This window comes from Perca fluviatilis, chromosome 9, assembly GCF_010015445.1.
Source record: "Perca fluviatilis chromosome 9, GENO_Pfluv_1.0, whole genome shotgun sequence".
Taxonomy (NCBI): domain Eukaryota; kingdom Metazoa; phylum Chordata; class Actinopteri; order Perciformes; family Percidae; genus Perca; species Perca fluviatilis.
Genome location: NC_053120.1, coordinates 25,707,377 through 25,731,994, shown reverse-complemented (window position 1 = coordinate 25,731,994; position 24,618 = coordinate 25,707,377). Strand labels below are relative to the sequence as shown.

General features: G+C 42.9%; 2 protein-coding genes across 2 annotated transcripts in view; both read right to left on the bottom strand.

The window, feature by feature from the left end:
* Positions 1-1,770, bottom strand: part of slc35a3a (solute carrier family 35 member A3a) — an 8,565-nt gene extending 6,795 nt beyond the window's left edge. Inside the window, exons 1-3 of the mRNA XM_039811748.1 lie at positions 1,281-1,770; positions 926-1,135; positions 105-259 (exon numbers count right to left, since the gene is read on the bottom strand). Coding sequence (XP_039667682.1) covers positions 105-259; positions 926-1,115 — 345 coding nt within the window. The 5' untranslated portion in view covers positions 1,116-1,135; positions 1,281-1,770. The remainder of the gene's footprint in view (positions 1-104; positions 260-925; positions 1,136-1,280) is intronic.
* A 748-nt stretch (positions 1,771-2,518) lies between these two features.
* The window catches only part of notch2 (notch receptor 2), a 50,941-nt gene continuing 28,841 nt past the window's right edge, over positions 2,519-24,618 (bottom strand). The window contains 33 exon segments of the mRNA XM_039810898.1: positions 2,519-4,782; positions 4,784-6,097; positions 6,649-6,746; positions 7,421-7,568; positions 7,778-8,097; positions 8,180-8,333; positions 8,477-8,564; positions 8,791-8,995; positions 9,109-9,251; positions 9,385-9,723; positions 9,838-10,367; positions 11,499-11,611; positions 11,772-12,023; positions 12,150-12,282; positions 12,439-12,623; positions 12,924-13,077; positions 13,475-13,676; positions 13,920-14,148; positions 14,546-14,698; positions 14,877-14,996; positions 15,139-15,252; positions 15,926-16,071; positions 16,354-16,546; positions 16,745-16,855; positions 18,043-18,276; positions 18,466-18,579; positions 18,719-18,832; positions 19,468-19,653; positions 19,758-19,913; positions 21,464-21,697; positions 23,124-23,246; positions 23,735-23,868; positions 23,981-24,188. Coding sequence (XP_039666832.1) covers positions 4,603-4,782; positions 4,784-6,097; positions 6,649-6,746; positions 7,421-7,568; positions 7,778-8,097; positions 8,180-8,333; positions 8,477-8,564; positions 8,791-8,995; positions 9,109-9,251; positions 9,385-9,723; positions 9,838-10,367; positions 11,499-11,611; positions 11,772-12,023; positions 12,150-12,282; positions 12,439-12,623; positions 12,924-13,077; positions 13,475-13,676; positions 13,920-14,148; positions 14,546-14,698; positions 14,877-14,996; positions 15,139-15,252; positions 15,926-16,071; positions 16,354-16,546; positions 16,745-16,855; positions 18,043-18,276; positions 18,466-18,579; positions 18,719-18,832; positions 19,468-19,653; positions 19,758-19,913; positions 21,464-21,697; positions 23,124-23,246; positions 23,735-23,868; positions 23,981-24,188 — 7,127 coding nt within the window. The 3' untranslated portion in view covers positions 2,519-4,602.

The following is a 24,618-nucleotide window of genomic DNA, read 5'->3' as shown; positions in this document are numbered from 1 at the left end:
TGCTAAAATGGCTCAGAAAGACACATCAGGTCCTGTGCGAGTCATGCTGCGAGTCATTCAGATTCACACAGTCTCGTTAAACCCCACCCGTCCCTCTGCTGTACCTGGTAGGTGGCTGCGTCTAGGTTGGACAAGGCGACGTACAGCAGGTTGTTCTGCAGCGTGTAGATCCCAGAGGGAATCGCCAGCTTCAGCGTTTCTATGGGTTTGTGGGCAATTTCCTGACGCAGGAGGCTGTTCAGAGCTCGCATGCTGTAATCTAACGAATGAAAACAAACAGGTTAGACCATAAGACATTTATAAATTCATTTTGTAATTAAGTCTATCAGCTCGCTTGCTATTTTTCGACTGTATTTTAGGCAAAGTTGTTAAGCAGCTGCTTCTGTTTAGACAACATTGAACACGTGACAACTTTGGATTATTACATTCAATGTTCGAAGTATCAAGAAAAGAATTTTTTTTTTTATTACCAAAATGCGGCTATTGTACCAACACTAACACTATAGTAAGGGCAGAATCAAGAAGTCATTTGATTCCTTAAGTGTAATAACAGAATCCAAAACAATTTCGATATTTCATAATTGACATCATTTACTAAGCAAAAATGACAAACATAAGAAGGTTTCAGCTTCTCAAACTGGAGTTTTTTTTTCCATTTTTCCCCTTGCTTTATATCAATGTTGATGTCATTTTCAGGTTACGGAAACTGTTAGTTAGACAAAACAATAAATTACAAGACATCATCATGGGCTCTAGGAAATTGTGATGGCCTTTTTTCACAATTGTCTGACCTTTAATAGACCTCACAATTAATCAATAAAAACACTCTATTAGATTATTATAATAAAATGAAAATAATGGGCTACTGGGGCATTGTTTTCTACTAATGATTGTGGTGATAAGCGTTGCGTTCAGGTGCACTCACTGTGCTCCTTGAAGACGAGCAGCACACAGGTGAGGATCTTCATGACCTCGGCCACCACCACCGCCGAGGAGGCCAGGTACCGCGGGCCCTCGGCCTGCAGGGTGCGGGAGTACCGCATGGTGAGCACCAGGGACGTGGTCTGGAACACCAGCACGCCCAGAGAGAGGTATTTCAGCCGGGGAGAGGCCATGACCAAGGGTCGGTGTGAAGCTGGACACAGTAATGGTAAAAATGACGATATAAAAAGGTACAGTCCAAGTAGTTCGAAATGTAAGTATTGTCGGGAGGTGAATACAGAACCACAGTGAGGAGTGGAAGAAGACCTTTTTAGAAACAAAAAGAGCTTTTTACTCACAGAGCAAACACTGGTGAGAAGGAGTCGCTGACACTGACAGGGAGTGACCCTCACCTTTCTGCCTTGCCTTCAATTGCACTTTAAAAGCAACTTCACATACGTATATTTGTCTCTACGTAGTATAACCCCCTCTTTAGTGTTTAAACCTCGGGTCGTGTCTGTTCTCGAGCAGCTCTCTCTGTCGGGCAGAAAGACCAGGTACTGGAGGCTCAACCCAGCTGTCAAAACAGCAGCCCTTCAGGTCCTGGCGTCCATTGACCCTCACTGGATATCAACCGTCTGCTGATAACTACACGCTATCTTATCACGGTGTCCACGCCGACTGTCCCATCGTTAAGTGCCATTACGGTTTAACTAACCGCCAGAGGAAAGACGAAATGATGCCGAAAAACTCTGCAGATGAAATCAAACCTCAAGTATGTAAACTGTATGGTAGGTAAAATTCTGAATGACTTCCGTGTACAGGTTTCTTCCTCGTCTTTTTGTCAAAGCTTCCTGTGCGACCCAGCGCCTTCTGCTGGACTGGCAAAAAAACTGCACTACTCGTATTTATTTTTAAGCTGTAAAATGAAGTGTGAATTGGTGACTTAAGGTACTTCCTTTCCAGAACTAACAAAGCACTAATAATCTGAATAATTACACATTTATGGCCAAAGTCACACCAAATAATTATTTTTGAATATAAACAGCTTATTAAACATCCAGTAGCAAGTAGTGAAACACACTGTCTCAAGTAATTCAATCAAAATACTGACAGATTTAAATATGTTTAACGGTGCAAAAAGCCAAGACATGTTTCTTGTTTCTATTACTATAGTAATATATTTTTACTTTTATTAAATAGTATTATCAAGATCTTAACATTGTACTGTAGAACATTGTCCATGATATTAACAGTGCTTAACAGTTGGAAAGGCTGAACCACTGACCAAAACACATTACATTTTTAACTTTGGTGAAAGGTTACATTGTAAAGATTCATTCAGATTGATGGGAGCATATATATATATATATATATATATATATATATATATATATATATATAATTTTTTTCAGTGAAATACAACCTGCAGTTATTCATTAAACTGGTATTGTGTACCCTGATGAAGCACAGTAAAATTAATTGATGGAATCAAGTTGCTGTCCTGAACCCATTATAAAACGATTTCAATCACCAGCACTGTGTCTGAACTTGTGGACAAATACACAGTATATTTAAAAAAAAAAAGACGTGCAAAGTCTATGAAGATCTGGGCTTTATTTCAGTAAACAGATTTGGTTGATCATTTGGTATTTTGACAACAGACAACTTATTTTTTTCATCAGTTTTTAGTTCTTCTACCTTATACAAACATGGCGACAACTACTTCATATGGCATGTATATTATAGGCTATTTGGTTAACAGAGGAAAGTACAATACAAAAAAAAATTATATACAGAAAATTAACACATGGCCTGGCATATGAATGGGAACTGACATGCTCAATTCTTAATAAAAATGCTGACTGACACGGTACCTCAATGTACAGTACATGTGTTTTGTGAAACTGCAGAGACATCACAGGTACGTAGAAAAAGAACCTGAAGTGGCAGGTACTGGGAATATTGGTGAATAATTTGATTTGATCACACAAATACTCTAAACTAAAACATTTCTTGGTATTGGATGTGTGTGCTGTGTGTCTAACTTTAGGCTTTTATAGATCACAACAATAACCAAATCAAGGACAACAACTGATACAAATTTGGACATGATGTATATTTTTGGCAGAAAAAAAATAAATTTGGTCTTAGAGACAGTGATGTTCTTTTTTTTTTTAAGTTTCAAAAATAACAGTAACAAATACAGTGAATGATTGTCTGTGTTTACAGAGCAGTCACACAAAGCTATGTTCAACAACATATTTAAGAAGGAAGACAAAATACTTTCTCATACCTTACTCACCTCCAGACTTGGTGTATGAATCATTACAATTAAAAAGGTGCAGAGATAAACTGATTGTAGTTAAGCAAAAGGCAAAACTGGTTAAATGATTTTGGAAGAGAAAACATTTAGCAAGGAGGCAGTTTAAAGGTATAAACATGCGCCTCTGTAACATTCAGAATCATTCAAGAAGTGCGAACAGAATTCATATAAAAACAGAAACGGACATTTTAAAATGTCAACATGTCTTTGCCAAATCGAGCTCAGTAATAACAAGCAGAATGTGCTGTAAATCTATGTCCATTTCAACATACAACATTCTAAAACTAATGTATGTTTTTGCATAAAGTTTGTCAAGCTTAATTAATCCCTCAACAACACATGACATATAGTGGCACCATCTGTGGCAAGACGTGATATAACTACATCCACATTAACTCTGACTTGGTTTTCAAATCAAACTTTTGTATTTCGGTAACAGTAACTGCCTTCAAAACATACACCGTTCTCACTGCACCTACAGCATGCAATGAAAAACTGCATTTATTGAACCTTCTGTGGGTTTGATTAATGGAAACCACTAATATCTATCAACTGTAATCAATGCAGTAAATACATATTTAAGTTGTTAGCACAAGTGTAGAGCCATTTAGTAACAAGATGCATCTGTGTGCATTTATATATAATCTGTAATTCACTCGATGTTTGTCTTTCTAGTCATGCAACAGCATTTTATAAAAATCCCCCTTTAGCACAAAAAAAACAAAAACAATGCATGAATAAAAAAACAATAAGGCAACAACTAGGTAGTTTTGCTGAACGAATTAAAGCGTCAACTGAATGTGATCCATTGTATTAAAAAAGTAGAGTGAATGGTTGCAACGACGAGTTAGTATTGGCAGGCTTATCACATTAAACAACACATAAGGATAGCATATAGCAGAGAGAAATGACAATGTCCTACAAAACAGACAATATCAATGCAGAACGTCCTCCGTCACGTCATAGAGTCCATCTCAACAGTATGTTTTCCTGATCCAATACCAACCGGCCGCCATCTGGTCGGCACTTCCTCGTTGATCCCTCAATAAAGAGTTTGTGTTTGGGTGCCAAAGGCCGAAAAGAAGTCTTGACTTCGCCAACAGAGAGCAGAGGATGCTCGGCTGGGATCGCAGAAACGACAAGGAAACTGCATGTTTTTTGGTATTGAGAACTTTTGATATCTAGTTGATACTACTCAATGGCGTTTTAGAAACTATACAAACATCTTAAGCATCTGAAGTGCAAAGAGGAGAAGGAAACATAAAAGGGGAGGTGACTGATTATTATAAAGAAGAACAAAAAAAGAATTAACGAGACGTGAGAAAAGCACTGTATGAGTTACTATGTGCTGTTATTCAACTACACAGAACCCCAAAGTCAGTCTGTTTATGCTTTCCTCGGGCCGGCCTACGCAAAAACCTGCATGTTACCGTGCTGAGGCTGCTGAGAGGCCTGCTGCACCTGTTGCGACTGCAGCTGCAGATGCACCTGCTCTGGAATGTGTGTGTGGTGTGAAGACGGCAGTGCGTGGTGGGGGTTCCCCCGAGGGGTGGGGCTGGTGGTGACGTCAGACCAGTCCGAGTTGGAGTGTGGCGAAGAGGACGACCAAGGGTCTGGGGACTCGGGTGAAGGGGTGAGATATGGGTGCTCGCTGGGTGGGTGGGCAGAGTGGCCGGGGGTGGTGCCCTCTGAGCTAGTGGTGGTGTAACTGTGCTGGGAGGGGGGAGTGGGGTACTTATCCACAGGGCTCTGCATGGGTGGATAGGAGGGCAGCGGCCGAGACTGGCCCTCAATACCCCCGTGGCTGACGGTGTGGGGGTGCTGCAGGGCGTGGGAGAGCCCGTGCGCCATGCTCATCTGCTCAGGCATCTTATACATCATACCCTGGGGGCACCGGAGGTGGCCTGGCCCCTGCTGGGAGTGACCCTGATTCTGGTTCTGCCCCTGGGACTGCGTGGCCTGTACCTGCCCTGGCTGAGGCTGCTTCAGCATGGCCTGGCCTCTTCCAGGGGCCATCATCTGGAACGTGACGATGGGCGGCAGCTGCTCTCTGCTCATGGTGACATTCATGGGAGTCAGCATCGGGCCCTGGTTGTGGTGTTGGCCCATACCGGGATGCGAACCCCCCATCTGGTGCGACACAAGGCCGAACATGTGGCCGCTGTAGCCGTGCTTGGTCATACCCACCCAGCTCTGCTGCTGTCCCAGCATGTGGCTGACGGGGGGCAGCATTGGTCGGGAGGTGGGGCTGCTCAGGAGGGGAGGGGAGGTCGCTGTGGTGGAGGTGGCGCTGGACACGTCGCCTGTGTACGAGTGTGGCGATTCCAGGGAGTCAACTGGTGACATGGTGACAGAGCTCTCTGGAAGTCCTCCTGCTGCCTTGACGCCATTTGCGTTCCCTCCGCCTGTACCTCCTCCACTTCCTCCTCCCACTCCAGCACTCACAACCGGCCCCTCTCCTCCAGCGGGCTTCTTTCTTCTCTTTGCCTTCATGTCTTTTAGCTCCTTAGCTCCCCCGCCAACACCTCCCACCTTCGCTCCACCTCCGCCCCTCCTACTCTTCTTGCCCTGCGGCCCGGGGCGCATGCCGATGAAGCCTGCTCCGTTGGCCCCACACATAATGGAGGAGTTTCCTCCTCCGCCCATGTGGTTAGGGCCATTGTGTGGACTGTGAACCAAATTGTACTGGTCCAGCAGGCGCACTATGTCATGATGCATGCGTTCTTGAGCAGTATCGCGGGGCAGCCGATCCAGGTGATCGGTGATGTCACGGTTGGAGTAGTGGTCAAGGAGAACCTGAGCTGCCTCAAAGCTGCCTTCTCTGGCTGCAAGAAACAGTGGGGTCTCCTCCTGAAGGAAAGACGGCAAGCAGCCAGTTTTAATACACTGTTTTGAGTGGAGTCTCAATTTAATCTGTGCATTTCAAATACATCTCTGAATAAAAGTCTGATGGATACATTTTATTTAGATTAAATACAACTTTGTGCATTTGTTTCACCTCCAGATACTAAACTTAAAACAAAAAGTAAGGAAATTTGCGTTTGGTGGATTATTTCTCTGTGGTAACAATGCTTTTTGGCAATAAGTCTTATAGTCAAAGGCAGAATAAGCTGTTTGGCATTGGCAGAGAAGATTTGGCAAATTTTTCATGGGCGTAACCCACATACTCACCGCTGCTGCTCATCCCACAAATGCCTGTTCCTTACAAATGAGGCACCATTTGATAGGGAACTAAACAGGCTTTCCAACGGTATATAATTTATTGCTAAAAAGCATTGTTACCACAGAGAAATAATCTACCAAACAATTTTTTTACAGATTTTTACTTAAGTCATTTTTATAAGCACACAAACGAAGGAACAATGGTTTGAAATAGCAGAAATGAAAACACAACAACCAACCTTATTGTCTTGCATGTCCCGGTTGGCTCCATTCTTCAAAAGCACAAGAGTGGCCTCCACATTATTAACTGCAGCTGCCCAGTGCAGAGCGGATTTGCCTAAAATGTGGGGAAGGTGAGAAAAGACAAAGAAGCACATCCATGTTTAACCAGAATGAAATCATTACAATTTAGATTTTTTGTGACTGACTAATCAAAGCTCTTCAAGTCTTAAAAGGTCCCATGGCATGAAAATTTCACTTTATGAGTTTTTTTTTAACATTAATATGCGTTCCCCCAGACTGCCTATAGTCCCCCAGTGGCTAGAAATGGTGATAGGTGTAAACCGAGCCCTGGGTATCCTTCTCTGCCTTTGAGAAAATGAAAGCTCAGATGGGCCGATCTGGAATCTTGCTCCTTATGAGGTCATAAGGAGCAAGGTTACCTCCCCTTTCTCTGCTTTGCCCGCCCAGAGAATTTAGCCCACCCATGAGAGAGAGACATCATGGCTTTCAAACGAGAAAAGTGGCAGTTGGTCAAGGCCACACCCCCACTCAAGCAAGCATTACAGTGTCTTTACGGTTTTCTACCATTAACACTTCCAATTTGCATGGATGGATCTAATTAGCTTGTCTTGCTTACATACTAGCATGATTCTTCATACTAAAACTGCAGTTTCAATATGAGCAGTATTGTAATCCAAATACCTGCGTGCATGAAATGATCACACCAGACCTACAGTACAAAAATGAGACATTCCACGGGAATAGTAAATATATGAAAAGTTGGCTGACCATGGTCGTCTACAGCATTGATGTCAGCATGGCAGTGGATCAGCTCTTCCACCATGCCCTCCACAGCTAGCCTGGCTGCCAGGACCAGTGGAGTAGTGCCGTCATTCATCCGGGCATCCAGTTCTGTTGCACGATTACGGATCAGAATCTGAGAGAAGATAAAGATACATTAGATATGATGACAAACACATGACGGATAATAGGGATGCAGATTTCACAAGTAATTATCTGTTCATACCTTTACCTTTGTTTATGATTACAGTTAAATTAGTAACTACAATGGTAGAGTGGTTTTGGCTGACCTATTTTAAACTCACCTCAAGTTTATAACCGATTATGATCAAACAGTTGTCTCACCTGGAAGACTCCCTGGGCATCAGCTGCCACGGCAGCATGCAGCGGAGTTCTGCCCATGTTGTCATGGGCGTTGGGATCAGCTCCAGCGTCCAGCAGTCTCTTAGCAGCATCAGCCCTGGCGTAGCGGGCAGCCAGGTGGAGCGCCGTTTCTCCTGTACGGTCAGTCTGAGCCATTAAAGAAGCACCCTGAGTGATAAGGTCTGAAATGACACTCGGTCCTGGTTCATCTCCTCCACTCTCTTCCTCCTCTTCTCCGTGCAGGCTGCAGTCCGGGCCTCCACCGTTACGCAGCGATGCTAGCATCAGTGGGGTGAAGCCATCTGAGAGAAAATAAATTCAATGTTATAGAAGTTCTTAAAAAAGGTGATCAGATCGGGAAGTTTAGAAGTAAATATTCCTCACCAGGTCCCTTGACGTTTACATCCAGACAGTCAGCATCCAGGTCGGCCTGTGGGGGAGTCAGCGAGATGTCAGCAGCCTTGCGGTGCTGCAGGGTCCACTCTCTCCGGTCAACACCTCCATCCATAGCAATGGGCAGCAAGGGTTTGTCTTCAGTCTATAAAAAAAATAAAAAATAAAAGCAAAGCAGCTTGAAACAACATTTACGACAACCAAACATCCCTTACCCAATTTTATTTAAACTACTCCAATTCATCAGCTTTATTTGCACCATTCCGTTTTCTTTCTCAATTCACTTACTCTTGGTTTCTTGGATGGGACGTCGTCATCCAGCCATCTCTGACTCTGACCTCCATCAATCATGGCTCCATCCTGGGTCTTGAAATTCCTGATAATGAGAAAAAGAAAAAAGTTTAAGCGACAGTTACATCTCATTCTGCTTATATTCATTCCAGGACAGAGCATGCATTTTATGTTTTACACTCAAGCAGTACTGAACACTGGGAGCTGGACAGTACAACCACAGTCTTCTACTGATGCAATTGAGCTCTTAGGAGGGATACTTTGTATGCTCACGCATGCAACACAAGCTGTTGGTCTGTATATCCACTCACTTCATGTCAAAGTCATCCTGTCCGACAGGCTCTCTCCTTTTATCATTCTTATTGGCCATGAAGCCATCAGGCAGCCACAGGACGCCCTGTTTGTGCTTCCTCTTGGCTGCTAGCATCCCCAGCACCAGGATAAGCAGAATAATAACCACTGCCACTCCAACCAGGATCATCAGCAACGGTGGCGGAGGTGGATCTGTCGGGTCACCTGAACAAACCAAGTCTTAATACCAATTGTTTTGTTTTCATTTGATTTAGTTTTTTTACATAAAAAAAGAAACAGGTAAATTCCATTAACTGTTGTATGACAGGCCTACTTACTCTTAACAGACACCAGAGGGTAAGGCAGTTCAGCCTTGATGTGTGCTGCTGCAATGAATGACGCAGCCTCATCTGTGCTGGAGAAACAGTCGACAGAACTCCGGGAACATTCGCGGTTATCGAGCTCCAGGTGCACCACAGATCTGCGCAGACAAACATGTAAAAATAAAAAGACTGTTAATGACAAGCAGTTCATTTATTTCAAGATACTGAGAATTAAAAGAGAGCTTGAAAGAAGAGAAATTATGTGAGGACCCCAACATGAACTATCCTTACCCAATAACCTCCCTGTCCAGCTCCCGCTTGCTTCTCTTCCTCTGTAAATGTCGTCCGTGCTCCTCCTCCCCATAGTAAGCGTACACCATTGGTTTCTTATTTTCATCCAGCTTAACCTTCACGTTGGTGTGCAGAAGGGCTCCCAGGGAGCGCAAGAAACCCCTCAAGTCTCCAAGCAGCTCCTCAGGCTGCAGCCGGACCACGATGACCAGCGTGCCATCCACCACTTTGGCTGGAGTGTCAGCTGAGCAGTCCAGGCCGTCCCAGCCACAAGCCTCCGTGTAGCAGCTCTGGTCACAGATGCCGTTCCCAAAGTGGTCTTCGCAGTACTTGTCATACCTGAAAATACACAGACCAAAGAGGGTAGCTGTTTAGTGATTTGGCTTCAAAATGTTTTGGACTTTATACATAACTGCAACAGCAAAGACAAAAATAAAGAGAAGGGTCACATACTTGCAGGACGGTGGGGTCTCCTGGCACTCAAAGCTGTCAAAGAGGCACCCAGGGTTGTCACACTCCTTGTCACAAAGTCCATTCTTAAAGAGATCCCAGCAGGGAACACTGGCGGTGCAGTTAACCCAAGGCTGCTTCCAGTTGAGCGAGCAGTCGCCTCCATCCCACTGACATTCATGGTTGTTACACTGATCGTCACAAACTTTATCCCCAGAATGCTGCTCACACTGCAGATAGGGGCAGGTTGGAGTGCGTGGTGTGAGTAGCGTTGTCTCACAGGTTCGTCCGGAGAAGTACATGGGGCAGCGGCAGCTATACTGGTACGGGTTGGATGGGTCTCTGATGCAGGTTCCTCCATTTTGGCAGTGCGATGGACACCTCTGTTCATTCTCACAGTGTGGTCCACTGAAGCCCGGCTGGCACTGGCAATACAGGTGGCCTGGTGACTCCACACAGCGGCCACCATTCTGGCAACGTAGCTTCAAACAATTGTAGTGTTCTATTTCGCCACAGTTGAACCCAGTAAAGCCCTGTAAAACATAAGATGTTGTTGAAGTGTGATAGTAATATGGTCATTTTAAAAGTTAGGCTTGGATACACATTTGTAAAGGGACAATAAAACTTGGCAGCTGACGTTTAATCAAACAAACTACTATAAACTAATATACATCTACGTAGGTTTTACAAATCTGCTGCTACTATACCTGAGCCATGGTGTGGCCCTCTGAAGCAAGCATGAGAATAAGAGAGGGAGCAAGATGTTAGTGCAGAGAAAAACAAGCATTTAGTTTGAAGAGACTGGTGTTCTAGTCTGAGAGCAAAAGAAACACTGAGGTAGTAATGTCAGCCACCCTTCACTATATATATATATATATATATATATATATATATATATATATATATATATATATATATATATATATATATAATTAATAACAGATTAATGAAATAGATCCAATATCCTCTAAGACTTAAGTGATAATTAAGCATCACAAATGCACTATTATATACTAAAACACTGTTCTGTTGAAGATTTAATAGAATTTGGGGGATTGTTAAACTTTTAAATATAAAAAATATTAATTACACATTTAACATAGTTCACGGTAAGCTGTGTTCCTTATTAACTAAAGTTGACATTCACGGTTCGATAGTCAAGTCTGGAGGGATGCGCGGTAGCCAATAGACTAATGAGAATATACCAAGAAAATGGAGGAACATTACTGGTATTGATTGTTTTTTTTGTGTTAATAAATTGTAACACAATATCTGACAGCCTTGTCAAAATAGGTGTTTTGTATTCTCGAACCACTGCCAGCTGCCAATTATTTTCACACCACTTTGCAACCAGTTCACACTATGAACTTTGTGGCTTATGCTCAAAAATCAAGACATAAACCCCCCCTAAAAATATGCATATGCATGCCAATAGTTATGTGAAAGATAGACGAGCCCAGCACTGTCAATAAAGACCTTAATGTAAAAACATGAAAGTATAGCTTGACATGATTATGATGAATGAGAGCACAGAGCCTGTTTGCACTGAGAAATTAATAGAAAAAGTGTTATACAGGAAGCGAACATAAAAGAGGAGAATCGATTGACACCATGTTTCTGTTTCTTATGGTGCCAGAAAAAGGATTGACATTTGAGAAACTTACGGGAACACAGGAGCAGGTGTAGCCATGTGCTGAACTCATGTTCATAGAGCAGACGGCACCGTTGTGGCACGGCTTAGACAGACACAGATCCACCATGGACTCACAACGACGACCTGAAAAGGAATTAATCAACAACTGAAACACTTTGCAGGATTACCAAAACACTCACATTATTGAAACATGAATGCCTTGCTAGTTTTCTAACATACAAAAAGACTTAATACAGTATGGTGCTGTTATGATGTCCCTTTTGAGCGGCTAATGCGAACATACCTGTGTACCCCAGGCGACAGCGACACTGGTAATCGTTGACCAGCTGCACACAGTCGAGGCTGCCGGGGGCGTGGCAGGGCCCAGACAGGCATTCATTGAGATCCCCCTCACAGTGTTCTCCAACGAATCCTGGAGGGCAGGAGCATGTGTAACGGCCCACACCGTCCACACACTGTCCTCCATTCAGACAGCGAGGTTCAGAGGAGCCAGGCTTGGGGGCACAGTCATCCACGTTCACCTCACACTGGAGCCCTACAGAGCAGTGAACAGAAAGATATCACTGTTTGTATCAAGTAAAGCATTGAATCTGCTTTATGAATGTTTAAAGGACCGTTTTAAATCGTCCTGCGTGTGTACGTATGCGTTATGCAGACTGACCATGTGTTCCGGGCGGGCAGGCGCAGGTGAAGCGGTTAATGAGGTTGATACAGGTTCCTCCATGGAGGCAGGGCCTAGAGTAGCATTCATCAACATCATACTCACAGTTCACCCCCTGGTAGCCTGCTTTACACTGGAGCAATGAAACAAAGACACAGAGGTTAGCTCATTGTGTGCTGCGGGAAAATTGCTGCTAGTTTGTTATAAACAAACATACAACTTGTAACATAAAAGCTTTAAAAACATACAAACCATGCACACATACACCAGCAACAAAGAATTGACTTACCATACACTCGTATGTGCCCTGATAGCCCTTGCATGTAGCTCCGTTGCGACAGGGGTTTGACTGGCACTCATCGACCATCTCTTCACAGTAGCTGCCCTTGTATCCTCGCTGGCACTGACACCGGTGGGAATTGCCCACATTCACACACCGCCCGGCGTTCTTACACACATTTTCCACTTCCATACCTACAGTAATTTAGTAAAGAAGGATTAAAAAACAAAAAAAACAGTGAAAAACAATGTGAAGTTGTGCAAGTATTGCTTATTTTAAGGTTTGGTCTGATGAAACTGTGGGCAGGAAAACAAAAGTATCTTGGTCCGGCTATAGTGAACACATTTCAATGGTAAGTTTGTTCAGCTACAATGCTACTTTTCTCATGTGGTGACTGTCTCTAAGATCAATTCATCATTACTGTATTGTGGGGATTATATCTGCCCTTATCCTAATTATAAATATTGTGTTGTGAAAAATAAATAGTTCCTCACGCTCCCTGGCAGCAAAGTCCCGGCAGGACATGTTGGGGACGTCACAGTAAAGTCCCGTCCATCCCATTTGACAGTGACAGGTCCAGGAGGTCGATGTCTGAGAGCAGGAGCCGCCGTTGTAACAGCGCACCTGGCTGCAGAGGTTCACTAAGTTCTGCATACAAAAGAAAACAAAAGAAGAGAGTTACACTTTTGGCTGTAAATGTTAAAGACAGACGGAATTACACCACATCCAGCCATCTTCTGGAGTTTGATACTTTAAGTTGGGTGCATCCAACCCAACTCAACTTTCAAATTGTCAAGCCTTCTTCAGTTTGTGAGGCACCATTTGTTCTACTTTGTCAACTGTGTTGCTATAGACCAAAAATTTACAAATTTGCCTGAAAAAGCTTTACAATCAGTGCAGCATAAAACACCCTATATACTTAAACCCTAGGTACTTTAGTCAAATGTTGGCAAATATGAAATTGCTAAGAACACATATGCCCCAGCTCACTCATGTTACCTGCAGACCCTCTCTGTACACTTGCAGTGACACACAGACAATTTACCTGGCAGTTTTGTCCATTGTATCCCAAGGGGCAGGTGCAGCGGTAGTTGCCCAGGCCATCCGTGCAGGTGCCTCCATTCTTACAGGGCTGAGAGTTGCACTCATTTTGCTCAAACTCACAGAATTCCCCGTAAAAACCAGGACGGCAACGGCAAGAAAAGGCATTGATGCCATCAATGCAAGTCCCATTATTCAGACAGGAGCTGGAGGGATAGTAAGGAAAGTAATGACTAATGACTGTCTAGACTGCTGGGACGTACGAATGAAGGGGCAGGGCAAACAAAATATAATTAGTTTTCAACATAGTTATCATTCTTTCCATCAGGTCATTGCAAGAGACACAGTAGAAATCATCCATGAAGAAATTCATTGCAGAAGAACAGAACAATTAAGCATGGAAATAAAATGCAGGTTTTATGGCTTCATGCTTTGAATGAATGGCTGACCTCTCAGTGCATTCAAGGATGTTGTGTTCACACAAGATTCCATCAAAGCCTTGTCGGCACTCGCACACAAAACTGTTGACGTAGTCCCGGCAGATGGCACCGTTCCTGCAGGGCTGGCTGGCACACTCGTCTACCTCAGTCTCACAGCGGTCGCCTTCAAAACCTGGGCGGCAGTCACAGGAGAAACTCCCAACATCGTCCACACAAGAGCCTCCATTCAGGCATGGGTCTAAAGAGGGGAATACAGAGAGGGTAAAAGAGGCTTTTAATGACAGCTGTCACTGAATGAACAATTCATCCAAGGTATCCATGAATAATCCACCAGCAGTCTGGCTGAAACATCTGTAAAAAAAAAAAAAAAAGTGGAAGCACCTTCCCTTGTATTTGTTTGTCTATTTTTACATCGTACATTGTTTTGTATCATGCGCACACCCATGTGTAACTCAATATCTTTTTTTATGCTGCTTTCCACTAAGGATTGGAATATCTCCAGTGTCTGACGATACGTTAAAGAATACTACATAGGCGTCATAATACATGGCTGTCATAAATACAGAGGCGTGGCTTCCATTGGGATGCATACAGCCATTAATAGGGTGATTGAATTAGATGAAAGTGAAACTCACTGGGTGAGCAGTCGTCAATGTCCGTCTGACAGTTGTGTCCGCTGTATCCAGGTGGACATTTACATGTGTAGCTGCCCATGGTGTTAAAGCAACGACCACCATTTTTGCAAGGGTTCATTCTGCATTCATTCGCATCCTCCGTGCAACGTGTTCCTACACAATGGTGAACAAACGAAAAATGATTAGTACTGCATCAATCTAGCAGTAATACATAATATTAGATATGATTTTGCTATCAGGCACACCGTCCTAGTTTCACGCTATCTTACTTCCATACAAACTCAATTGGACAGACATATATGAACACAATATCTGACGGATACACACATACCTTCCCAACCAGCAGGACATCGACAGGTGTAGGAGGTGTAGTCTGCAGATGGAAGGCACACTCCTCCCTTCTCACATGGATGAGAGGCACAGGGAGCCTGTTCCATCTCACAGTTTTTACCTATTTGGGCATAGCACATATTTTTCATAATGATAAAATCATGAAAATCTTTGCTAAAAAGATAATTAATTGGCTGCTACAAAAACTGATATTACATCTTAATAAGTGGATGTTGATATGCTGAAAATGTGAAATCACTAACCTATGAATGGCGGACTACATTGGCAGGCATAATTGTTGACTCCATCTATACAAATGCCTTGGTGCAGACAGGGCCCGGATGCACATTCATCTATGTTCTTCTCACAGGTCACACCTAATGCGAGAGGCGGGGTGATTCAAATATTTAATTTTAAAATTCAGTGCCATTTCCTCTAATGATTGCTAACCCCCAATTTCCACCGGCTGTGTAACGGCTGCGGAACGGCGGCGGAGTCAACAGGTTTCCATTAAAGTCAACGTGTGTGTATTTCCACTGACTGCAGAACGGCTGCTTTCCGACTGCGTCCCAGCTCCGGCGGTCCGCAGCCCTCCGGAGCAGATACGCAGAGCTTCTATTTTTGCCGTACGCCGGAGAGCTCCGCAGCAATTCAGCACACGACAGAGTGCGGGACAGGAAGTCGAGCACAGAAACAAAATAAAACATCCGGTTAATTTTCCAAATAATTAAACAACTGTGCTCACGGCGGATCATAATTCCCTGCACTACACCTTGAAAACACAGCACAGAGTCGATTCCCCTCTACTCCTCTGGAAGGAAACAAACTGTTGTTGGTTTTGTGGTTCTATTCTACGTGAATTCGTGACTACAGCTGTCACTCATGGCCGCAGCCGTGCCGCAACAAATCCGGACCTAGTGGGTATTGACGGACGGCGGAGCACGCAGCAGACACGCAGCGGAGCCGGTCCGCAGCCGTTCTGCATCCAATGGAAATCCGGAGTGAGTTCAAAAAAATTAAATGCTGAAATATAATAATAATAATTATTACCTTTGAATCCAGGTTGGCACTGACAGGTGTAGCCATTATGTCGGTCCAAACAGGTGCCACCATTTTGGCAAGGACTGGACTTGCACTCATCCCTTTCCTGTTCACAGTGTTGTCCCACCCAGCCAGCTTCACACTCACAACGATACCTTTGCACAGAAGAAAGGCAAACACGAGTTTAAAATGAGAAATGTGTGGCTACAAAGTAGAAGAAACAGTAGGGAGCCTCCACATCTAAATAGAGTAAAAGAAAGTTCCATTACAATAAAACAACATGTAAAAAATGATTTGCCTGTTACTTTGCCTAATGGATCTTTTAAATTACACTATATAACTGTTGTGTGTTGGCTCATATTCACACATTGGATTAGAGAAGGCCAGATGGATCTCAGAACATAACATTTCAGAGAAGCAGTATAAGGTTCATGTACCCGTGTTGCTGTTCAATACATTCTCCGTGCACACAAGGCTGAGGAGCACAGTGGTCGGTCCCAGAGAGGCACAGAGGGCCGTGGGTGCTGGGTGGGCACAGGCAGTTGAACCCGTTGACCTTGTCCACGCAGGTTCCCCCACTCATACATGGGTTTGAGTTACACTCGTTGATTTCCACATCACATTTAACTCCTATTAGAGAGCAATTCAGAGGGAATTAGTTGTTGATTATTGTCATATGTTACCAGAGCTTATTGTTGTTTTTAGTAATAGCAACCAAATATTAGCTTGCAGTGATATATCTATATGGTTATTTTTTTCCTGCCCCATTTCTGAAACATTTTGTACTGTTATCAACGTGACTTTAATGGGCTATCTAGCAAAACATACCTGTATATCCTGGTTCGCACACACATTTGTACTCGTTAATGCCATCGTGGCACACTCCGTACTCACAGGGGTTGCCGGCACAGTCATCATCATTGATCTCACAGTTTACCCCTGAGTAGAAAAAATAGAAAGACAAATTCATATAGGGTAATAAAAGCCAGGTTATATGCTTTATCATTTTATCTGACTGTATGTTTGCTTGGATTTTAAAAGTAGCACACCAAAAATAGCCTTTCATGTCCCTTTCGGTTGAAGTGAACAAGGGGTTGCATAAGAAAGAGGTGAAGCAGATGAAGTGGCTGTTACAAAATGTGATAGTTAATTGATTCACCACCAGAGGGAGTAAGACGCCATAAAAATGTAGTTCAGCAAGAAGTAAGAAATGTTGACAATAACTATTAATACAGCAGAGGCCCGCTACGACTCAACTATGACATAAAGTTAGAAAACTAACAAGAAAAACATTAGTGGAACAATTGTGAAATGGGAGAGAGAAAGAGAGAGGAATAGGATGAGAAACAGAAGGAGGGAGAAAGATACAAAGAGAAAACCAGACATTGAGAGAGAAAAAGGCACATCAGAGGAGGGGAAGTGAGGGCATGAAACCAGAAAGTGAGATCTGATGGCAATTTTGGTGAAGTAAGGACAGTACAGATGTCAGTACCAGGCCTCAGGAAGGTACAAAGTACTGAACTGAGCCTATTAATCCACAGAGCAACCTGACGGGTGCACCACTCGACCCAGACTTGTGACTGCTACACATAAAGTGCTCAACACTTTATACATCGAAAGCTATACAGGAAGCTCTATAGGTGGGGGATGGGGGTCTTTACATTCAACTCAAACTGTTACCTCCACTTTTGAAATGTACAGCCACAAGGGTCAATCACAAGAAAACTCTCAGGAGGCAATTTAATGTGATCTGGCTCAGACTCTTCCAAATAAGAATATTGTAGAGCTGATTTATCTTTCAGTGAAAAAGTGTCAAGAGGAACTAAAACTCATACAATATTTTGTGTTTTTTGTTCAGTCGGTATGATTACTATAGCCACCAGATGTCACGAAGAGCAGAGCTGTGTTGTCAGGCAAGATGAGAGACTTGCTATCCCCCTCTGTATTCTCATGTAGTGAAAAGTTTTTATCAATAAATAACGCTGCCCACAGACATCTGATCACATTTGTACAGTTGTATTTAGATATGACATGTCGAATGACACTTTTTCTTTGAAGAATAAATTAGAACCAACTTGTCTCACTATACAGGCAATGATTTTTTTTTTAGCACACAAAGTACCCACCTGTGGTTCCCGATGGGCAGTTACACTGGTAGGCATTGACCAGGTCAACGCAGCGTCCTCGGTTCTGACAAGGGTTGCTGTGGCACTCCTGGACCTGGATATTACAGATGGACCCTGTGTATCCAGGATAGCACTCACAGGAGAAGGTGGCAATGCCATCTTTACACACACCATGGTGGCAAGGCTCTGGTACGCAGTCATTGATGTTCTCCTCACAAAGTGTGCCAGTGAAGCCTGCGGGATGACATTTCCCAAAGGCTATTGCATCATGGATCAAGTGACTATTTCAAAAGATTTTCCAAATTAAAAAAGACATGGGGTTTAATGTGATGCAGCCTACCATTTTTTATAGAACAATAGGAAAGCAGAAACAACAAATATGTTGCTTTAACTTTAACTTAACATGTGGTTATTCCCTTTTACCTTCAGCACATTCACAATCATAACTGTTCGGTCGGTCGATACACTTGGCCCCATTAAAACAGGGCGTGCTGGAACACTCATCTATGTCTATTTGGCACATGTCACCGCTGAAGCCTGAAAACAGAACAACATGAACATAGTAACAAACGTGTACATTAAAACAGTTTTAAAACAGAAATGGCTTCATAATCTAATTCATTTTTACTTGATTTACGGATGGAAATCTGAAAAATACATCAACATGTATACCAACCTGCTGGGCATTCGCACATAAAGCGGCTGACCTGGTCCAGACATTTCCCCTGGTTCAGACAGGGCGAGCTGAGGCACTCATCCACCTCTATCTCACAGTGAGTCCCCTCAAATCCTGCATGCATGACGAGAAACAAGTTTCTATGAGATTACTTCTTTTCTCAAACGTTACAGGAGCCAAAGACATTATGTTTTGAATCCCAATTCTTTGCAGTTTCTAAGTAGTTTCATTTTAACCTAGTGGTGTCAGCCGCCTCAACGGGCTGTTATCAACTCCACCAAGGAAGTCATGTTTTTGGTCCTTCTTGTCTATTTGTTAGCAGGATATCAAACAAACAGTAACACACATTTGAATGAGACTTGAAAAGGTAGGCTATGGGCCAAGGTACAAGAGACCATTTTTGTGTAAATCTGGATGCAGAATAAAAAAAGAAAAGAAAAGTGTGTCTATCTTTTTTAACATTTTATATATTATAAATTGTGGCACATGTATCACATTAGAGTCTATCACTCTGGATCTTCACATTTAGATGCTAATATGTTTAAAAAAAAAATTCAGCCTTGGTGGAGGTAAGCGCTCAATAAGTGCTTTCTAGTTATAAATAAATTGTTATCCACAATATCGCCATCTTGAAACTCAAGACCGGCAATGCTGCACTTTTTCGAACTACTGCACTTCTTTTTTGGATGAGAATGTCTGATCAAATTGGTTGGAATGTACAGTTATTTATATTTTCTCAAGAGATGTACCGGGCATGCAGATGCAGGTGTAGTCCCCAATGCGATCCAGACATGTGCCATCGTTCTGGCAGGGGTTCGAAGCACACTCGTTGACATCTTGTTCACAGCGCGGCCCAGCATAACCCCGAACACAGTTACATGTGAAGGAGCCATCAGTGTTCACACACTGACCACCATGCTCGCAAGGGTTGGTACCTGATGATGAAGAGGAGAGAGCTGCGTTTAAAAGCAGAAAAGATCAGAAGCCAGGCAGAGATACATGTTGTGCATACTTGGTTAGAACTTTCTCTCTTTCTCACCGATGCTGCATTCGTCTCTGTCGATGTTGCAGGTGCTGCCTACGTATCCAGGTTGACAGTTACAGTTGAACATCCCACTGATGGGGTTGGTATCACACTGAGAACCCTCTCTACAGGGGTTATTGATACAGGCATCATCTCTATGGCAGAGCAAGCCTGAAAAGAACACCATGTTGACAAGGAATGAGTAAACAAGAATAGGTCGAGAGTTCCAGAGTTTATCCCTGACATGCCCACTAATGCAGTATCAGAGTGTTGGGAGCAAAATGCAGCCATATTGTTAATACAAGCTAAAGCGCAGTTTGTTTTGCATTAGTCCGTATTCTCGACGTTCCACTACCGGGATTGCTCCGGTGCCACAGGAAATTCCGCCGGATGCTTTTCACCAATGTCCGTTACCTTCCGCTTTCTTTGTGTTGGAATTTTAAACTCCGGTCAACTTGTGAGGGCTATGGTTATGGAGCTTAGCGCCAGCCAAGACGATTGTGATTGGTTTAAAGAAATGCCAATAAATCAGAGCATGTTTTTCTCCCATCCTGAAATGCTGTGTGGACTCGCCAGACCTTCCTTTGCAGCGCTGTGAAGGATGGTCTGAGACTAGTTTTGCATGAAATCACCGGTGTCTTATTTTCACTTTATCCTCATAACGTTTCTTGTCGCCTATTCCTTTTGAAAGAGCAACAGCCAATTGGTAAAATCCAACACTCAACAAACCAATGGTGTAACTTCATCACACGCTCAGTCAGGGGCAAACATTTATGTTTATTGGACCGGCCCCGCTTTGCCAACCAAAACTAAACTAGACAAAAATCTTGTCTGTGCTTAAACAAAAATGGCCCCAGAGAATTACCAATACACAGTTATGCCCACTTCAAAGTAAAACAAACTCAAATTTGCTACTAGGGAGTGGTTTATTTTTAAGGCAAGGCCTATGCAAATCTAAGAATAAGTCTATAACCACCAGGCTGGAAATGCAAATCTATTCTTTGGTATAATTAGTGTATTTGACTGTTTGACATGGATCACATTAAGGGCCTTTTTTCTCAAAAAAAAGCTTGGATGAATTTAGTGAAATTATCTGTTTAGAAAAACATCAATGGGCAGACTTGTTCCACAGAATGCAGTCCCCTGCAATCTTTCAACAGTAGTTAACCAAAACCAATGAAAATATACAGTTTCAGTGTAAAGACCAATACTGATTTATTATTTTATGTATTTAGCAACTGTTGTTTTTCTTTCTTCAGTTGTAAACACAACACAATATCTAAAGAGAAGTATGGCACTAATAATAATAATAATAATAATAATAATTTATACTTCATTAATCCCGCAAGGGGAAATTCCAATGTTTTCACTCTGTTGTTATTACACACAGATCTGAATGACACACACATGCTCAGAACCTATACATGCACTAATGGAGAGAAATCAGAGTGAGGGAGCTGCCTATGGAAAGGCACTCCGAGCAGTTGGGGGTTTGGTGCCTTGCTCAAGGGCACCTTGGCAGTGCCCAGAAGGTGAACTGGCACCTATCCAGCTATCAGTCCACCACCATACTTTGGTCCGATGAACAAGCAACCCTCCAGTTCCCAACCCAACTCCCTACAGACTGAGCTACTGCCACCCCCAACTATTATACTATGCCAGAGAGGCTGTTATTAGCGTAATGCATTTTAGGGTATAAAAATGTCTCACTCCTGGCCTACCTGTCTTTCCGTAGGGGCAGAGACAAACGAAAGACGCAACACGGTCGATGCATGTGGAGCCTTGGCTGCACGCAGCTGTAGCACAGTCATCGATGTTTTCAGAGCAGTCGGGTCCACTCCAGCCGTTAACGCACACACAGACATAGCTGCCAAACAGGTTGCTGCAGGTACCTCCATTCTGGCAAGTGTTTGGCTGCAGACGACACTCGTCCACGTCTTCTGTACAGTGCTGACCTGTGGAGAGGCAGGGAGGTGGACATGAGGAGGAGGAAATGTAAACAAATTAAGTTAATACTCTATGTAGCATGTTACAACATAACTCAAGGGGTAACCTCATGGGTTTTCCAGTTAAGAAATTAAAAATAGTGACCGTTTTTTTTTTTTACATGCTTACAGTCTTATTTAGAGAGATTTTTTGCAGACATGAAAAATATAGTGTGTGAGAATACTATTAATCCACGATGGCCATTTTTAAGTACTCCGCTCACGTTGGCTTTGCTTCCCCAGGTCGGATCAGTGCAACATAAACTCAGACAGGCCCAAGGAAGCTGATGCATGCATGTTTGCTTTGTAAACGGAAAGCTTGCGTATGCCACATAAGTGTGTTAGTAGAGACACGCCTTGTGTGAAGTACGGGCCTCAGTAGGATAAAGAAAGAGTACAGAAGAATGGTGGGAAGTATAACATTGAAACAACATGAAAGGAAAGTTATCTGATCACAGCACAAATATGTATTCCACCTCACTGCTCAACCGGCACACAGAAAAATTAAGACTTAAAAGTAGAAAAGCCATTTCATAAATGATATGGCTAGAGTTTCTAGAAACTTAAAAGGGAAAGACACAAACAATCTGCTGTAGAAATGTGAAAAATGATAAAATAGTCTGCAAAACATATTCAACACACAGCTTTTTTTAAACACATCAGGCATATAAAATACTTAAGACTTAAGTTCTAGTATAATACGTACATATAAAAAGCTCTAAAGGAAAAAAAACACCGGTCCAGTGACGCAGTGGCGATGCCAACGCATAGGGCTTCAACAAAAAAATAAAATAAAAAAATAACACAGTCATTGAGGAAAAAAGTTGAACCTGGCTCAACTTCTGCTGGACGCCAATGTGACTCATCCAGAACGAACGCAGCGGTGGCCAATCAAAGAAGTGCAATCGCAGAGTCCTGGTAAATTACTTTGAAACATGAACGACGTATTTGTACTGTTACCAATTGCACTAATACTAATTACTGGTGTGAAAACTTTCCAGAGTTTTGAAATCCTGTGTCAGAGTATTATCAATGTTTTGCCGTCTAATAAGCCTCCAAACTCATGGATCTGTTACTCTAACTGCACTTCCTGGATTGCATTTCGTATCTCACTGATACCTTAAACAACACAGCCCCTGGCGTTGTTTTAACGCAGGGCCGTTTTCAGTCTGAATGCCCGCTAAGAGGACATGTCTGAAATACACAATAATGCTTTTTTGATGCTTTGCTTCAACATGTAACACAGATCCCCTTCAGACACATGAGGGAAACCCCTGATATCTTGCATGGATTTGAGGCACTGGGGTGGTAACCCTATGACATCACAGCAAACCAGAGTGGACAAACACTGAGTCTAATAGTTGTCACAGGAACACATAAACACACAATCCCTTACCAGTCCACTCTGGAGGACACTGGCAGTTGTAGGTGTTGACTCCGTCCATACACGTTCCTCCATTGGCACACTGATGACCGGGGCAGTCATCAATATTGTTCTCACAGTTAGTCCCGTTGAAACCTGGCGCAAATGATTGGGGAAGACATGCACTTAAATACATAAACTGTAGTATGATATTCTCTAGTGTAAGTATTATGATATGTCCTGGTAGTGTATATAAACAGTAGCTGTGAGCATGTTTGTTGTGTCGACTTGCAGTAACAAGTCTGTAGCAGACTAGCATACAGCCAATAGGCTCAGAGTGTTTGAACCACAAACAACACAATGTAACAATACAGAAACTCAAAGCTACATTGATTTATAGATAAATACCAGTTACAGTGTCACTCTTTTTCTCTTCCTACATTCAATTTTCTTAAATTTCCATTTCCCTTTAGTGCCTTCTTCCTTTTCCCTATCTCTCGCTCTCTCTCTGATTAGGCGACTAAACTGTCCATATGTCTCTTGACGTGTGGGGGCTGGCTAACTTTGGTATGAGTTTCTATTTCATATTCAGCTTTAAAAAGAGGAACAAAAATCTAGGCATTTCAGAATTGGAATCCTCCTACCTGGAAGGCAGTGGCACGAGTAGCTAGTTTCAGAGTTCTGGTGACAGGTGCCTCCATTTAGGCATGGTGAGGGTGAGCAAGGGATGTATGAGCTTTCACAGTGTCTGCCAGTAAATCCTGGGGCACAGGTACACCTGTAGCAATGACCGAGTACATTTCATTAAATTCAGTCTTATTTTGGAAATCAAGGAAATCTTCCAGATAGTGACATATTTCACGTTTGGTTATTATGCACTAGATTCTCACTTGTAGGAGCCAGGGGTGTTGTCGCATGCTCCTTCATTCTGGCATATAGAGGGTGTGGCAGCACATTCATCTGTGTCATTAAGGCAGCGAGGCCCTGTGTAGCCAGGAGGACAGGAACATGTGTAGCTACCACCAGACAGTGAGCTGCACGTTCCAGCGTTGGAACAGGGACTAGATAGACAGCTGTCCTCATGCTCACACTGCAGTCCTGGGAATGGAGAGGAAGGAGAAGAGCTGAGCATTAGTGCTTTAGCTATCATATGTGCCATTTATCAATGTGTCCACCTCTGGAGAAGTATGGCTTAGATACCAGAGGAAAAGCAATTTGCAATGACAGGTATGGATTTGTGGCAATCTAAAACACTTCTTATCACATAATAATAATCTCATCTTATTTTATCCAATGATACTTTCAGTACCAATACGATTTGAACACGTCTAGAGCACACTGTTTAGCTCTCTCTAAAAAAGTTAGTTAGTTATCATGTCACAAAACTGCACTCAGGACTAGGGTTGGGTATCGTTTGGATTTTTACGATTCCGATGCCGAACCGGTACTTTTAAAACGATTCCGATTCATAAACCGATTCTTTAAAAACTGAAAAGTTAATGGTTAATATGCTTTTACGTCCGTTTTC